Source organism: Macaca mulatta, chromosome 12 (genome assembly GCF_049350105.2).
Source record: "Macaca mulatta isolate MMU2019108-1 chromosome 12, T2T-MMU8v2.0, whole genome shotgun sequence".
Lineage (NCBI taxonomy): Eukaryota > Metazoa > Chordata > Mammalia > Primates > Cercopithecidae > Macaca > Macaca mulatta.
Window position 1 is genome coordinate 132,542,213 of NC_133417.1, and position 15,441 is coordinate 132,557,653.

General features: G+C 39.3%; 1 protein-coding gene and 1 long non-coding RNA gene across 6 annotated transcripts in view; one reads left to right on the plus strand and one right to left on the minus strand.

Annotated features, from left to right (window-relative positions):
- COL4A3 (collagen type IV alpha 3 chain) overlaps nucleotides 1–15,441 on the plus strand; it is a 149,510-nt gene that overhangs the window by 116,351 nt on the left and 17,718 nt on the right. For all 5 annotated transcript variants that reach the window (XR_013402206.1, XR_013402207.1, XM_077957715.1 and 2 more), the window contains exons 29-40: nucleotides 295–392; nucleotides 951–1,101; nucleotides 1,455–1,568; nucleotides 2,969–3,136; nucleotides 4,387–4,476; nucleotides 4,836–4,970; nucleotides 9,766–9,864; nucleotides 10,606–10,695; nucleotides 11,356–11,495; nucleotides 13,462–13,588; nucleotides 14,772–14,852; nucleotides 15,243–15,341. Coding sequence is in view for 3 of the 5 variants with exons in the window: in XM_077957715.1 (XP_077813841.1) it covers nucleotides 295–392; nucleotides 951–1,101; nucleotides 1,455–1,568; nucleotides 2,969–3,136; nucleotides 4,387–4,476; nucleotides 4,836–4,970; nucleotides 9,766–9,864; nucleotides 10,606–10,695; nucleotides 11,356–11,495; nucleotides 13,462–13,588; nucleotides 14,772–14,852; nucleotides 15,243–15,341 (1,392 nt within the window). In the remaining 2 variants the exon portion in view is untranslated. The remainder of the gene's footprint in view (nucleotides 1–294; nucleotides 393–950; nucleotides 1,102–1,454; nucleotides 1,569–2,968; nucleotides 3,137–4,386; nucleotides 4,477–4,835; nucleotides 4,971–9,765; nucleotides 9,865–10,605; nucleotides 10,696–11,355; nucleotides 11,496–13,461; nucleotides 13,589–14,771; nucleotides 14,853–15,242; nucleotides 15,342–15,441) is intronic.
- Nucleotides 599–15,441, minus strand: part of LOC144333513 (uncharacterized) — a 45,764-nt gene continuing 30,921 nt past the window's right edge. The window contains exons 2-3 of the long non-coding RNA XR_013402209.1: nucleotides 2,273–2,357; nucleotides 599–661 (exon numbers count right to left, since the gene is read on the minus strand). This is a non-coding gene — a long non-coding RNA (uncharacterized LOC144333513). The remainder of the gene's footprint in view (nucleotides 662–2,272; nucleotides 2,358–15,441) is intronic.

The following is a 15,441-nucleotide window of genomic DNA, read 5'->3' on the forward strand; positions in this document are numbered from 1 at the left end:
AAAAATACTTCAAAAACAAAGTCAAATGGTCAACCAGCATCAGTGCTTTGAAGAATTGCTGAATCAAGATCATAGCCATACTAAACAACCAAATAGAGAAAGTTATTTTTTAAAATGGGAACCAATGTAATTTGATTTGGAACTTTTAAAAAATTGCTAATTTATCAGTTGGTTTTATTATCATTTAAACTTTCATAAAAGCATCTCTGGCTGGTTGAGAGATAAGAGAGTTACTGCTCAGAATCTTTCAATAAGACTAATCCTACAACAATGTTTATTGTTTTTTCTCTGTAGGAGACCAAGGTTTTCCAGGTACAAAAGGATCACTGGGTTGTCCTGGAAATTTGGGAGAGCCTGGGTTACCTGGAAAGCCAGGCGTCCCAGGAGCCAAGGTATGCAAAAATTCAAACTCAAACTGTCACAGAAGACAGGGCGGGTGACCACTAATTGGCCAGTTTGTATGCACCTACCTGGCAGAACACTCTAGATGTAGAAATTATCAATATATTTGTAGATGATGAAGATGTTAAATTTTTTAAACGTTTCTCTGGATCATCTTCCATTTTAGAAAGGAAAACATAAGGTGTCAGAATGCAGATTTCATCTTGATAGCATCTTTAATCGTTTCATAAACACTCGGAGTATTTAAAATGGGACAACACTAGAAAGAAATGTGGTTAGCTATGAGAAAAACGATCAAAAGTAAAAACATCTAGATTTTTCTCTTTACAGACAATCCCACAGTCTTCTGAAAAAGTGGAGGCTACATATCCTGAAGTGTTATTAAATATAATCTTATAGAAAAGTCAGCAACTAGAGTTCAAAAAGGAAAGTTGATGGCATGGTGGTTGCTGTGCAACAGGGACTTACAGCCTCCGTAACAGAGACTAGTCAGTATCAGCGAGGATTTGGAAGCACTATATAGTAATAACATAATTTCTGTGCTATAGGGAGAACCAGCAGTAGCCATGCCTGGAGGACCAGGAACACCAGGTTTTCCAGGAGAAAGAGGCAATTCTGGGGAACATGGAGAAATTGGACTCCCTGGACTTCCGGGTCTCCCTGGAACTCCAGGAAATGAAGGTCTTGATGGACCACGAGGTACAATAGCAAGTGTCATTACTTTTCTCCACTGTTAGCTCTGCTAAAAGGCAGCAAACTGAATGTGTAGGTGTTTTAGAAATGAAGAATTCTCAATTAAAATTTCTAGTTCGAGAAATAGAATCTGTGGAGCCTAATTATTTTCCCATCCAATGTTCCTGCCCTGCATTTCTTCCTTCTTTCCTTCTTCCTTCCTTCTTTTTAAATGAGTGCCCTCTACAAAAGGTATATTAATGGTAGTAAATATAGGTCTGATATAGGTGGGAAAAAAGTTAACAGAAGAATGATTGCTATAGCAATACCAAGACCTTAAGTTCTAGCACCTGGGTATAATCGTGTGCTTTCTTTTGCAGGAGATCCAGGGCAGCCTGGACCACCTGGAGAACAAGGACCCCCAGGAAGGTGCATAGAGGGTCCTAGGGGAGCCCAAGGACTTCCAGGCTTAAATGGATTGAAAGGGCAACAAGGTAGGAGAAGGGCCTCAAAACTGGCCACCAGATGGGCAGGAGACATGAGACTCTTGCTCTGTGCTTTGCTGCTTAACATGGGAACTGTCCAGCAACAAGTCCTGACCACTGTTCAATGAGAAATACTTCAGAAGTGTAAACCTTGCTGTCATGGGTTTGTTGCACACAGTAGTGTGTACCACCTATAAAGGAAGAAACCTGAAGTTAATATAGTGAATTGCTTTGTATCTTTTATGCAAGAAAAATATGAATGCTGAAGACAGCGAGAGATTGGTGTGTGTTTACATATATTTAGATATATATAAATTCTCAGAAAACATTTTACCTTTAATACTTTTCATAAGGATATTAAAGTGGTAAATTTATCCTTATTATTAAAATGTGGTAAATGTATGCAATGATACCAGTTTAAAAACTTATAAACTAAAATATTGTGTGATTGTTTTACACACAATATAAAAGAAAAAACATGAAAATAAATCTAAATGATGCAGGCTAGATGTTCCAGATGATGGAAAACTTACTTTATGTTTTTGGATCCTCTCAATCAGATCTGATGAACTATTCCTGGAAAAATTTACTTAGGAATCAGTTAATGTCTGTGGTCTATCATATTGCTTATATGTTCACAAATACATTTTTGACCAAGACCTTAACTGTTACAGTGGCATTATTATTGTTTCCAGAGGCATCCAGTGACTTACCTCTATGTGAACGGCTCTGTATGTCTTCTGCAGGATACAGAGTGAGCAGCATCATAAGGTGCAGTCCCAGAATGTGTCTGCAGGACTAGAAAATAGATATAAAGACTACACTTGTATTACTGCATGAGTCATTGAAGCAGAGAATGTTAGAGCCAGAAGGGAGCTCAGAAATTTTACAGAGGGGACATTAAATACATACACGTGCGTGCGCGCGTGCGCGCACACACACACACATACACACACACAAACACGTGCAGGCCTAAGTGCGCAGTTACCCCAAATCACAAAGCTAAATATTTACAGCCATAAAATATTTCTAAAGTGGCCAGGCTCTGTGGCTCATGCCTGTAATCCCAGCACTTTGGGAGGCCGAGGCGGGCAGATCACTTGAGGTCAGGAGTTCGAGACCAGCCTGGCCTGTGTGGCAAAACCCCATCTCTACTAAAAAGACAAAAATTAGCCACGCGTTATAGTGCATGCCTGTAGTCCCAGCTACTTGGGAGGCTGAGGCAGGAGAATCACTTGAACCAGGGAGGCGGAGGTTGCAGTGAGCCGAGATCGCACCACTGCAATCCAGCCTGGAAGACAGAGGCAGACTCCATCTTAAAAAAAAAAATATATATATATATTTCTGAAGTTAGGAGGGGAAAACATTTGTGGGTTAATTAATTCATTCATTCATTTATTCATACACAGGCAGAAGAGGTAAAATGGGGCCAAAGGGAGACCCAGGAATTCCAGGCTTGGATAGATCAGGATTTCCTGGAGAAACTGGATCACCGGGAATGTCAGGTCATCAAGGCGAGACGGGACCACCGGGTCAAAAAGGATATCCAGGAAATCCAGGAATTTTAGGGCTACCGGGTATCCTTTTTTGTGTTTCTATTTTTCTTCTTATTTCCTCTTCCTCTTAAGGTGGCTCTGTCAGCTGTACATAGGCATATGCTTTTGACTCTACGATTTTACTTAATATAACGTTTTCCTTCTAAATTATTTGTAAGAAACCAGGGGCCATGTTGCAGGGAAACGGTGGTGGCTAGATGAACACATTTCACAATTACCCAGAATGTGGCTATTTTTGCTGTGTAATCCTTTTTATATACGACTACTATAATATGTTTGCTAGTATTTTGTTGAGAATTTTTGCATTTATATTGAGAAGGGATATTGGTCTGTTGTGTTCTTGTGATATCTTTGGTTTTGGTGTCAGAGTAATGCTGGTCTGGTAGAACAAGCTGGGAAGTGTTTCCTCCTCTTGTATTTTCTGGAACAGTTTGTGAAGAATTGATGCTCTTTAAACATTTGGTAGAATTCACCAGTGAAGTTATCTGGGTCTGGGCATTTCTTTGTGGGAAGTCTCTAAATGACTAATTCAATCTCTTCATTTCTTATAGGTATGTTCAGGTTTTCTATTTCTTCTGGAATCAGTTTTGGTATTCTGTCTCTCTAGAAACTTGTCCATTTTGTCTAAGTTATCTGATTTGTTGACATAGAGTTGTTAATTGTATTTCTGTATAATTATTTTAATTTCATGGCTATGTTTATTGTTTATATGTTTGGGGAGAATATTCTGTTCCCTCATGGTATAAGGACCTCACTGATCTCCCCTCCGGAAAAGAGGCTAAAACAACTTAATCAACACATTATCTTTTCATTCATCTTATTGGGCTACTATCACATGCCAGCATTCTTCTACGCCCTAGAGACACATCAGTCAGTAGACAAGTCTCCCCTTCTCATAGTAGAGGAGCAATAATAGAAATATTTAAAATCTAAGTTCAATTTGAGACAAGTGTTATGGAGAAAATAAAGTGAAGGGATATAATAGAAAGTGACTCATCAGGGGCTGGGAGGATGGAATGCTACAAAACTTCCACATATTCTATCCTCATCCATGCATATGATTTGCTACCAATCACTTCTACATAGATGAGTTTAAAAGACCATTTACTGACCCATCTCCTAGACTAATACAGTAATTTTACTCTGTACAGAGGCCATTTTTTTCAACTCCCAATCTCTACTTCTAAGTATAATTTATTTTAGTATATGGAATATTTTGCTTTTCTCACTCTGTACAACATGTGCTGCTTTGTGCTAATTTGTTTCCATAGGTGAAGATGGAGTGGTTGGGATGATGGGCTTTCCTGGAGCCACTGGCCCTCCGGGACCCCCTGGGAACCCAGGCATGCCAGGGCAGAGGGGTAAGTGATGGAATATCTTTCTAAATAGCAGGAAGCATAAACAATGTTCATTTATTTTGCAGCAAAAAAAGTTATGTTTCTTTGGAGGGAAAAATAGTTCTGAGAGAGCAGCAGTATTTGATTTTGCTGTTTTCTGTGTTCCTTTTTTCCATTTGAATGGAATCCTGTTTTCTCCCTGCAGGCTTCTACCACTACCCTTATGAGGCTGCCTGCATGGGGAAAGTATTTATCAAGTTCTCAGCATTGTTAGACTTTTTTGTTTGATTTTTTTCTGTTTTATAGTAAGCACTGCCAACTTTTTAATCCCTATGAACTACTTGAAGAATTAAGGACCTGATGTTGTTACTCCTGTCTGTTAGGGAGCCTTGGAATTCCAGGAGTAAAGGGCCAGAGAGGAACCCCAGGAGCCAAAGGGGAACAAGGAGATAAAGGAAACCCCGGGCCTTCTCAGATATCCCACGTGATAGGGCACAAAGGAGAACCAGGTCTCAAAGGTAAAGAATTGCTTGTTTGGAATCAGGACATCAGAGCTGATTCTCGGGCTAATAAAGTATCCAGGCAAATCCCTTTAATTGACAAATAAGGACAGTGAGGACCAGTGTTTAGTTACCTGCCCATCACACAGCCGGTTGGTGGCTGAGCAGGCACTAGAACTGAGTCACCTTCCACGACATGTTGTCTCTTTGATGCATAACATTTTTATTTCTAAGTTAATTCTGCATTTTGATTTGCTATATTTAAATAATCAGCAGTCAGTTTTTAAATTATAAGCCTCAAAACTCCCTCTTTGCCAAGTATGGGGAAAATTAAACCCTTAAAAGAATTCCACATTATAAAACTTTTCTGGCTGATGTTGAAATCTCCTTCTCAAATGCAACTTTATTCTGTAGACTACCAGGAGAATATTTTCTGATTCCATCTAAAAACTTCTTCTCCTGTTCAAAATCCTTTGGAGAATAATTATTAAAAAGAAATGCTCCAGTGAAAATGTAACCCTTTGAAAGACTGTTGTTAGATGTGGTTCTTAAGCTAAAATTCAAATGCATTCACATCATTTCAAGTTATTTGGGCACTTTTTTGGTAGTTTTTGTGATATGATCAATACAGCCAGTATAAAACCAAACTTTCAGAAGCCCTCCCTTGTGGTCTTCTTGACCAAATGTAATCCCAAGCAACTTTAGTAAAACGGAGAACTGTTGGGCAAAATACTACATTTGCAGATCAGACTCTCATAGCAGGAAAGGAATCAAAGAAAAATGTGTCATAGTAAGAGCGCAATAAAAGAAAAATGTGTTTGCAGTTGCAAAACCATGTTAAATTTTGAGACATTTGAAATGACTTTTGAGAAATGAGACTGTATTCAACAAATATTTATATGTGTGGCACATAAGGATGTAACAAACCTTCACATGTACTGCCAAACCTAAAAACAAAACAAAACAAAACAAAAAACAAAAAATCTGCACAGGGTGCTGTAGACCACAATATAAAGGCTGACTAACTGGCAAGTTAGGAAGTAAAAGCCTTCTGGGTAGTCCCCATCTAACCTGGTGTCGAAGAGACAGTTTAGTTCTGGTACAAAAAGAATATTGCATTTCATTTTTAGCACTGAAAAAGAAAGTAATGTGACTTTTATAAAACTCTGCTAGGACTAGTCTCAGCCAAGATATGAAAAAAAAAAAAAAAAATACTGGCACCAATCTCCAGTCCTCATAAACTGTCTGCATAGACACCACTTCACTAGACTATTTTAGATTATTTAAGTAGTGTTAGAAGCATTCTGGAAAAAAATATGAATAGCATATCTCTGCCTACATAAGCAGAAATTTGGCTCTCACAGTATAAATGTGCTGTGAGTACTAATTTGCAATTGAAGAATTCCTTTTGTGAAGTACAGAAGGACACATGCTATGGGGCTATTTCTATGCTTCCAACAAAACTCTTTTACTCACCCAAAGTAGAGTATGCATCCAGGCTGTTCTGTATGTTTTCTTCAGGCTTATCAAATGCATAACCAAGGGACACAGATTGAAGAATAACAAACAAAAGAACCTGTATCTAGGCCTCCCTAATTTCAATATGATCCATTTGTTTTTCCTAAATCTGAATTTCTGACTTAAAGCTATTCACTTCACATGTGGAAGAGATATTGAATATACAGAGAAGCACAATAATAAGTCACTATCCTCTCCACAAAGAGTCTGCGTGGGAGACTTAGGCATATGTAGAAAAAGATAATAAAGAATGCAAGGGGCAAATTAGTATGCTATATTATTTAACAATGACCTAAGGAACATTTACCATGTGCAAGTACTGTTCCAAGTTTTACAACTATTGACTCATTTAATCCTCACAATAACCCTAGGAGTAGGCTGGGCACGGTGGCTCACAGCTGTAATCCCAGTATTTTGGGAGGCCAAGGCAGGTGGATCACCTGAGGTCAGGAGTTCAAGAAAAGCCTGGCCAACCTGGCAAAACCCCATCTCTACTAAAAATACAAAAATTAGCTGGGTGTGGTGGCAAGCGCCTGTAATCCCAGCTACTCAGGAGGCTGAGGCAAGAGAATCGCTTGAACCTGGGAGGTGAAGGTTGCAATGAGCTGAGATTGTGCCACTGCATTCCAGTCTGGGCAACAGAGTAAGACTCTGTCTCAAAAAATAAATAAATATATAACCCTAGGAGTAGGTACTGCTATTGCAATCATCCCATTTTATATATGGGGAAATAGTGAGGTGAAGTTACTTGCCCAGTGTCACTCTGATAGGAAATGGCAGAGATGGGCCTCACACTTGGCCTCCTCACTGTGCTGCCAGAGCTCCATAGGAGTAGAGGGAAGCAGAAAATACAGCAACTAGGATAGTCAGTGAAACCTCCGTGAAAGAGGATTTAAATGTCAAATAAGATTCAGATGAACAAATAAAATTCTTGGCTTAAAATCTTTCCAAGGCTCCCTGTGCTTTGAGAATTGGAACTTAGACTGACATACAAGTTTATTCACCACTTGCACTTGGCCTGTCTCTCCAGCCACATGAGATTTAGGTACTTAATAATTACTTTTTACTTCATAATACCTATGGACTAGGCATTTTGCTATGTCTTGATTATACAGAGGTGAACAAAGCAGACTTTAGTTTCCTAGTCATGATGAAAGTTACAGTTTAGTGGGGGAAAGAGACATAATGGGTCCATAAACATTTTCCATTTAGGCTAGGTAGTAAGTATCTCAGGCTTTGTGGATCACATATGGTCCCTGTTGCATCTTATTCTTTGCTTTTGTTTTTAACAACCTTTTAAAAATGTAAAAACCACCAGGCATGGTGGCTCACGCCTGTAAATCCCAGCACTTTGGGAGGCTGAGGCGGGCGGATCATGAGGTCAAGAGATTGAGACCATCCTGGCCAACATAGTGAAACCCCAACTCTAATAAAAATACAAAAATTAGCCAGGCATGGTGGCCCACACCTGTAATCCCAACTACTCAGGAGGCTGAGGTAGGAGAATCACTTGAACCCGGGAGGCGAAGGTTGCAGTGAGCCGAGATTATGCCACTGCACTCTAGCCTGGTGACAAAGCAAGACTCCGTCTCAAAAAAAAAAAAAAAAAGTAAAACCCGTCTTAACTCGCAAGCCATACAAAACCAAGCCAGATTCAGCCTGAAAGCTGTATTTTGCCAACCCCTAAAAAACTGAAGTAAACAAACAGACTAAACAGTATATATATCTTTTCAGATTGCAATCAACGACATAAAAGGAAAAAACAAAGGTTGTAAAACAAAACAATCTAACTCCCTGATACTCATCACTCCTTTCTACATGCTGTTTTACTGTCTGGGAATCCTGTCTCACTCCAGACCTTCTTCACCCAATTAGTTTTCATTTGGTCTTCAAGACTGAGCTAAAAAATACTACCTCTTCCAGAAATTCTTCCCTGTAGCATATTGTGCCCAACTCTAGTACAGCGTTTATCTGCCTGGATGATAATGGTTTGTTTACTTGGCTGTCTCCCCAGTTAAACACTAAAAACTTGGGGGAAGAGAACATGATTTATCTCTCCAGTGCTCAGCACAAGACCTATTTATTAATTAGATGCTCCACCCATATGTGAATGAATAAGTACATATGCAGGAAAAGAGCCAAGGGAAGTGAATCTGCTTGAGAAAAAGCACAAAGGCAGGCCATAGACAGATTGTAGAACGCTTCATGCTGCCGAAGGAGTTTGCAATTTACTCTGTAGGTAATAGATCCAGTGACTATTTATTTATTTCGAGACGGAGTCTCGCTCTGTCACCCCGGCTGGAGTGTGATGGCACAATCTCGGCTCACTGCAAACTCCGCCTCCTAGGTTCAAGTGATTCTCTTGCCTCAGCCTCCCAAGTAGCTGGGATTACAGGTGTGTGCCATCAAACCAGCTAATTTTGATATTTTTAGTAGAGATGGGGTTTCATCATGTTGGCCAGGCTGGTCTCGAACTTCGGACCTCAAATGATCCACCCCCCTCAGCCTCCCAAACTGCTGGGATTACAGACATAAGTCACCGCACCCAGGCCAATGACTATTTATGAAAAGGAGATGAGTATGATCAAAGTCATGTTTTAGGGAAAGTAGAATGGTTTCCTGGGACGTTTATAAGCTTTCCAGATGTGCAGAACTGGGTTCAAATCCAAGTGTTATTAACTGATTGACAGTGTGATTCTGGCCTTTGACTTACCTAATACTTAATAAATTATAATTTTAATACATGGATTGAGAATAGAATCATCTAGATGAGAATAGTGTAGTGGATAACACTTTGTCTTTGCTATTAAAAAATGAAGAGATATTTAGGCTGCTAATTCTTAAAATGTTGTTTTAAACAGTACATATTAAGATCATTGCTAGCGTTCACTGAGGAATAACTTATGCCAGGTATTGTGCTAATGCCTGACACATATTATTTCATTTAATCCTCTTCTCTAAAAGATAGAAGCCCAAATCCACCCATGCTCTTAACATATATGCTACGCTGAACTACAATAATATGCCATTGGTTTAAACCAGGATGTGGATGGGTCTGACAAAATTTTAACCTGAATTTTTGATACCTAGTTTTTTGTTTTGGGGGGTATTTTTGAGATGGAGTCTTGTTCTGTCGCCCAGGCTGGAGCACAGTGGCACGATCTCAGCTCACTTCAACCTCTGTCTCCCAGGTTCAAGTGATTCTCCTGCCTCAGCCTCCCACGTAACTGGGATTACAGGCACCCACCACCACACCCGGCTAATTTTCTTGTTAATACCTGGTTTCTAACTTTAGGATTCGCAGGAAATCCAGGTGAGAAAGGAAACAGAGGCGTTCCAGGGATACCAGGTTTAAAAGGCCTCAAAGGACTACCTGGACCAGCAGGACCACCAGGTACAGCTGATTCTCAAATAGAAAAAAATCACATTTTACACTTTCCTACATCTAAAGTAATAAACGTTGTTTCTAGACTTATTGGGTTTAAATATCAGTTCTGTTCTGATAGTGTTCCAGCAAAATTTGCTACTAAATTAACAAGAAGGTGTTGATAGTTGGTGTGTAGTTAACTTATATTAACCTACAAATAGTTCCATTTTGTCCTCAAAATTTCATTCTGAAATTGCTGGTATGTATTATAAATTATAATTCATCACCATGTCACATATCAGAGATGAAAATTAGAGAACGCCTTAGAAGTTTTCAGGTTTGCATCTTTCTTTTTTAAAGCAAGTAACTGAGTTTACAAAATAATTTTTAAATAATTAAAGCATCCCACCATTCCTATAACCACCTCAGTAACAAAATATATTACATGGCAATAACACTTCAGGATGCAGTTGGAAATATATTACCATATGGTTGCAGGAGCCCACTTTTTCCTGCTGGTGTTGGTCCTAGGATGATTTTAGTGTTTGAAACCCAGGCCTGCTGACAAGAATCTAACTTTCTTTAGTTTTACATGTTCCGGGTCCCTAGTTCCCTCCTTATTTGAAGGAAAAAGGACAGCTAGACAATGCCTAAACCAGCTGGTCCGGCTGTTTTGGATTCATTCATGCATGCAAGCAACAAGTATTTATTAAACACATACTATGACCAGAAACTGTGCAGGGCAATAACTATGTATTTGTTCTGAAGGCCCCAGAGGAGATTTGGGCAGCACTGGGAATGCTGGAGAACCAGGACTACGTGGTATACCAGGAAGCATGGGGAACATGGGCATGCCAGGTAATGTGTAAGGTCCTGTTACGAGCCCACAAGCTCATGATGAGTGAGGATTCCAGATTTTCTGTGTTGTGTACTGTTTTGGTTTTCCACTTGGTAGAAAACTTATATTAAAAAACTAGATTTGCGGGGCCAAGTGCAGTGGCTCATACCTGTAATCCCAGCACTGTGGGAGGCTGAGACAGGCGGATCACCTGAGGTCAGGAGTTTGAGAGCAGCCTGGCCAACACAGCGAAACCCTATCTCTACAAAAAAATATAAAAAAATTAGCTGGGTGTAGTGGTGCACACCTGTAGTCCCAGTTACACGGGAGGCTGAGGCAGGAGAATCGCTTGAACCCAAGAGGCGGAGGTTGCAGTGAGCTGAGGTCACGCCACTGCACTCCAGCATGGGCGACAGAGTGAGACTCCATCTCAATAAAAACCAACAACAACAACAAAACTAGATTTGCTATTAGACAAATATACACTGTGCAATTAGAATATGGGTGAGAACAAAATAAATATTGATGTTATATAATAATCATCCATTGTTAACTACCTGATGCATTTGTAATTCTGAAAAAGCCATTCTTGGGAGAAAACTTATGCAAAAGTGAAAAGTAGAAAACTTCAAGATCCTCATGTTTATCTATTTTACTCGATGTTTTCCCCCTAATTTCAGGTTCTAAAGGAAAAAGGGGAACTTTGGGATTCCCAGGTCGAGCAGGAAGACCAGGCCTCCCAGGTATTCACGGTCTCCAGGGAGATAAGGGAGAGCCGGGTTATTCAGAAGGTACAAGGCCAGGACCACCAGGACCAACGGTATATAGGCCACTGAAATATTTACATTTTGGTGGTGGAGTGAGTGCCTTGAAAAATACCAACAAGTACCCAGATTCAGTGTGGGCAGAGAAAATTGAAACTATTACTATAATTTCAGACAGTTATTTGGATTTTTAAAATCCTGTCTCCACAACTGAGGATGCTTGTCTGTCACAGAGCTGTCAACTTCTGAAAGCCTCTTTCAGTCACCAAGGAATTGCCACACTGTCCCTGCAATTTAGGTGTGCTGCCAGAAGAAGGCAGTGATTACAGGCCCATAAAATCAGATGGGACAGTGGATTTTTTTCTTGTGATACAAAGTGGCCTGTTTCTGCTGTACTCATCTCATGTAGACTTAGAAAAATAAATTTCCAAACCTTCTAATAAAAAACACTTGTCTTACTAAGACTAACAAAAGATACAAAATAAAATAACTTTACAGCATCATTAGAAAGCAAACAAAATCCTAAGACACATACATTTATCTTTCTTGTTTTAGAACTTTTTCTGTGTGATGGAATGGAAATACTCAATCTTGTTTCAATGTTTTCAGTGTTCATGCTCTGTCAAACTGAGGTTGGATGTTAAAGCCCTTTTTTTACTACGGTGTTATACAAAGCAGCAACCAAATGTTTCAATAGGGCTCAGTGGCTTCCTTAGGTTTATTCTCTTCCCAATTTTCTGAGTATAGCTCTCACATTAAAAGCTAGAGATAGACCAAAAGAGAATGATTAATAGAAGTTCCTATAAGCAGAGGTTACTAACATGGGATTCCATGGACCAGTGGGAAAATCTATGGGATCCCAAGAAGCCCAGCAACCTCTAGAAACTAAGTGCGAAATGTTTGAAAATGTTTTTGTAGGGGAGAGTCTATTTTTCAGATTTAGATTTTTAGATTTTCAACAGTATATGACTCCAACATATAAAAATTATTACTTAGGGAACCTCCTCCCTCTTTTTGGAGACAATAAAATATCACCTTTCCTAAATATTTCCACCAGCTATAGTCTCCAGTAGTAATTGCTAAAACAAGAAAAAAATTTAGACCTACACAGACCCAAGAAAGCAACTGTTTTTTCACTTGGAGCACAGACAAATGTCTTTGTTTTTTATATTTAGATTAAGTCCTCAGAAAACCCGAGATTGCTTCCACTGAGATATTTGCTCAACGAGAAATCCTGTTTGACTTCACACTCAGTTAATTGATAGTTTCATTTAGATTTAAAGTTTTCACCAGGTAACCACCAGAATAAATTTTTAGAACTGTGCATTGAACACAAAATGAGCTGGTTTTATCATGTCAGCAAAATGAGAGTAACAGAGTAGTATATTTTAATTGGCTACCATAGAAATTTTGTAAATCTTTACCAAACCTGTGTTCTGGTTGGTCTTAAAACTGAAGTGAAGATTTAATGAACATTAAATCATTGGAAGGTTTTTAAAACATATGATTGACATATTTGCATGCATAGTATTTGTAGGATACATCTTTATTTAGTCTATTTCTTTCTTACTCCCAGCTACTCATCACAATTTGTAATTATATATTTGTATGATTATTTAATATCTATCTACTTACTGGTCTCTGAAGCTCCATGAAGGCAGGGACTGTGTAAGCCATAATCTATATAGGTTACCATTATATCCTGGTAAAAGCCAGCTTCCTGGGTTTGCTACCAGTGTAGTCACAGAGGTCCTGTGCTAAGAAGGGCCTCCACACTTGGTCTGATGCTATGCTGTTGCTGTCTTGAAATTCGCTTTAAGGGAAGATGCATTTCATTTTGCACTGGGCCCCATAAGCCATGTGGCCATCTTATTCTCAGCACCTATCACAGTGCTGGCAGAGAGCAGATACTAAATATGAATTGACGAATGAATGAAAGAATTAGTAAATAAAGTTTACGCTGAATTCTAACCACATATCCTGCTTATATGAGAATTTTAAAGGTATTTGACTACATTTAAGGGGGATCCAGGACTGCCGGGTGAAATGGGAAAGAAAGGAGAAATGGGGCAACCTGGCCCACCTGGACATTCGGGGCCTGCTGGACCTGAGGGAGCCCCTGGAAGTCCTGGAAGTCCTGGCCTCCCAGGTAAGGTTTGGGTTTACAATTCTAAAAGCTGGAAGCATTACTCAGAGTATAGCCCTCCTGAAATCACTGTGGTAAACAGAAAGCTATTTATACTTTTATGCTGCAGTTGCTTTTATTCAACTTTGAACTTCAAATTCTAACACACTAAGAAACAGGGAATTCATTAAGAGAGCCCAATTTTACTAATCAGTCCATTTGGTGGACTGAAATATAAAAATATGTTCCTATAAACAACACTTTTGAAGAACTGTCTCAACAAATTCAGCCCAAGGATACAAAATGTTAGCCGCTGTACAATCGTAATGTTTGTATTAGTTTGTTCAGTCTTCCATAGTGAATACCACAGACTAGGTGGCTTAAACTACACTTGATGTTAGCCAGAAGGCTGAGAAGTGATGAGGTGGCTTAAACTACTGACGTTTATTTTCTCACAGTTCCAGCAGCTCCGAGTCTGTGATCAAGCTGTCGGCAGCATTGGTTTCTTCTAGGGCCCCTGTTCTTGGCTTGTGGATGGCTATCTTCTTCTTGTGTTTTCCAAGCGTCTTAATCTTCTTTTCTTATAAAGACATCACACGATATTGGATTAGGGTCCACCCTACTGACCTCATTTTAATTTAGTTACCTCTTTACCAGCCCTATCCCCAAATACAGAGTCACGTTCCAAAGTACTGAAGGTTAGGACTTCAACATATGAATGTGGGAACACCACAATTCAAACTACAACACTGTGCTGTGACTCTTTTTTGAACCGATTTCTGGATTGAATTTTGGCTTTCTTGCTTATTAGCTTACAATTCAGGTTTAGGGTTTTGTTTTATTAAAAACAACTGTGAAACTATTAGGTTGCAGATTCAGGTCTTACTTAAATACAATAAACTACCTGTTCAAATACAGAAAGTTTCAATAAATTTGCATTTAACTCACAATTAAAATAAAATTGCATATTGAGTGGTGCTTGTGGTTGGCGTACACACATCTTTGAAAGTGATTTGCCACATCTCTGCATGTGGTTCTCCGGGAAAAAAGCAGCCTGGACAAAACCATGGGGTGACCTTGCAACAAGAGAGCTTCCTTAAGGCCAGCGTGAGCATGGTTGACTATAAAAACAGACCGTTTCGGTCACTGTTGTAATCATTTATCTTTTGGTGATCTTTTTTCTTCCTTCCCCTCTCTTCATTTCTAGGAAAGCCAGGTCCTCATGGTGACTTGGGTTTTAAAGGAATCAGAGGCTTCCCGGGCCCTCCAGGAATCAAAGGCCCTCCAGGTTTCATTTTTGTACTTTCTCTCTTTCCTTTTCATGTGGGAGGCACACTTTCTCCTGAGGTGTGGATTTCTGTAAACCTACTATTCTATAGAAGGTAGCTCCTAGTTACTCAGTATCCAGACAAAAATGCAAAAAAAAATGAGGTTAGATATTTCTATCTATTTAATTCAAATATTTGGCAACCTATTCCAAACTGATAATCCAATCCTCATGATAATAGTAATCTGTATGTGGTTTTCCCTAGGAACATAGCTTCACATAGCTACAGTTCTGAAAAATAGCCTCTTTAACACAATTCCACACATCTCCCTGGTATTCCCATTAGGCCATTGGCAAGAAATAAATCCTCTTTTTGTATATCATAGTTTTAGGCTTTTTTTTTTTTTTCAGGTCTTCCAGGATTCCCAGGATCTCCTGGACCAATGGGTGTAAGAGGTGACCAAGGACGTGATGGAATTCCTGGTCCAGCTGGAGAAAAGGGAGAAACGGGTACAACTTGCTCATTATCTTTGATCCACTAGTTTTATTTTGTATAGAATCATTAGTAACAGTGTAATCCTTTGCTGCTCTAAAGATTTTTCTCCGATAG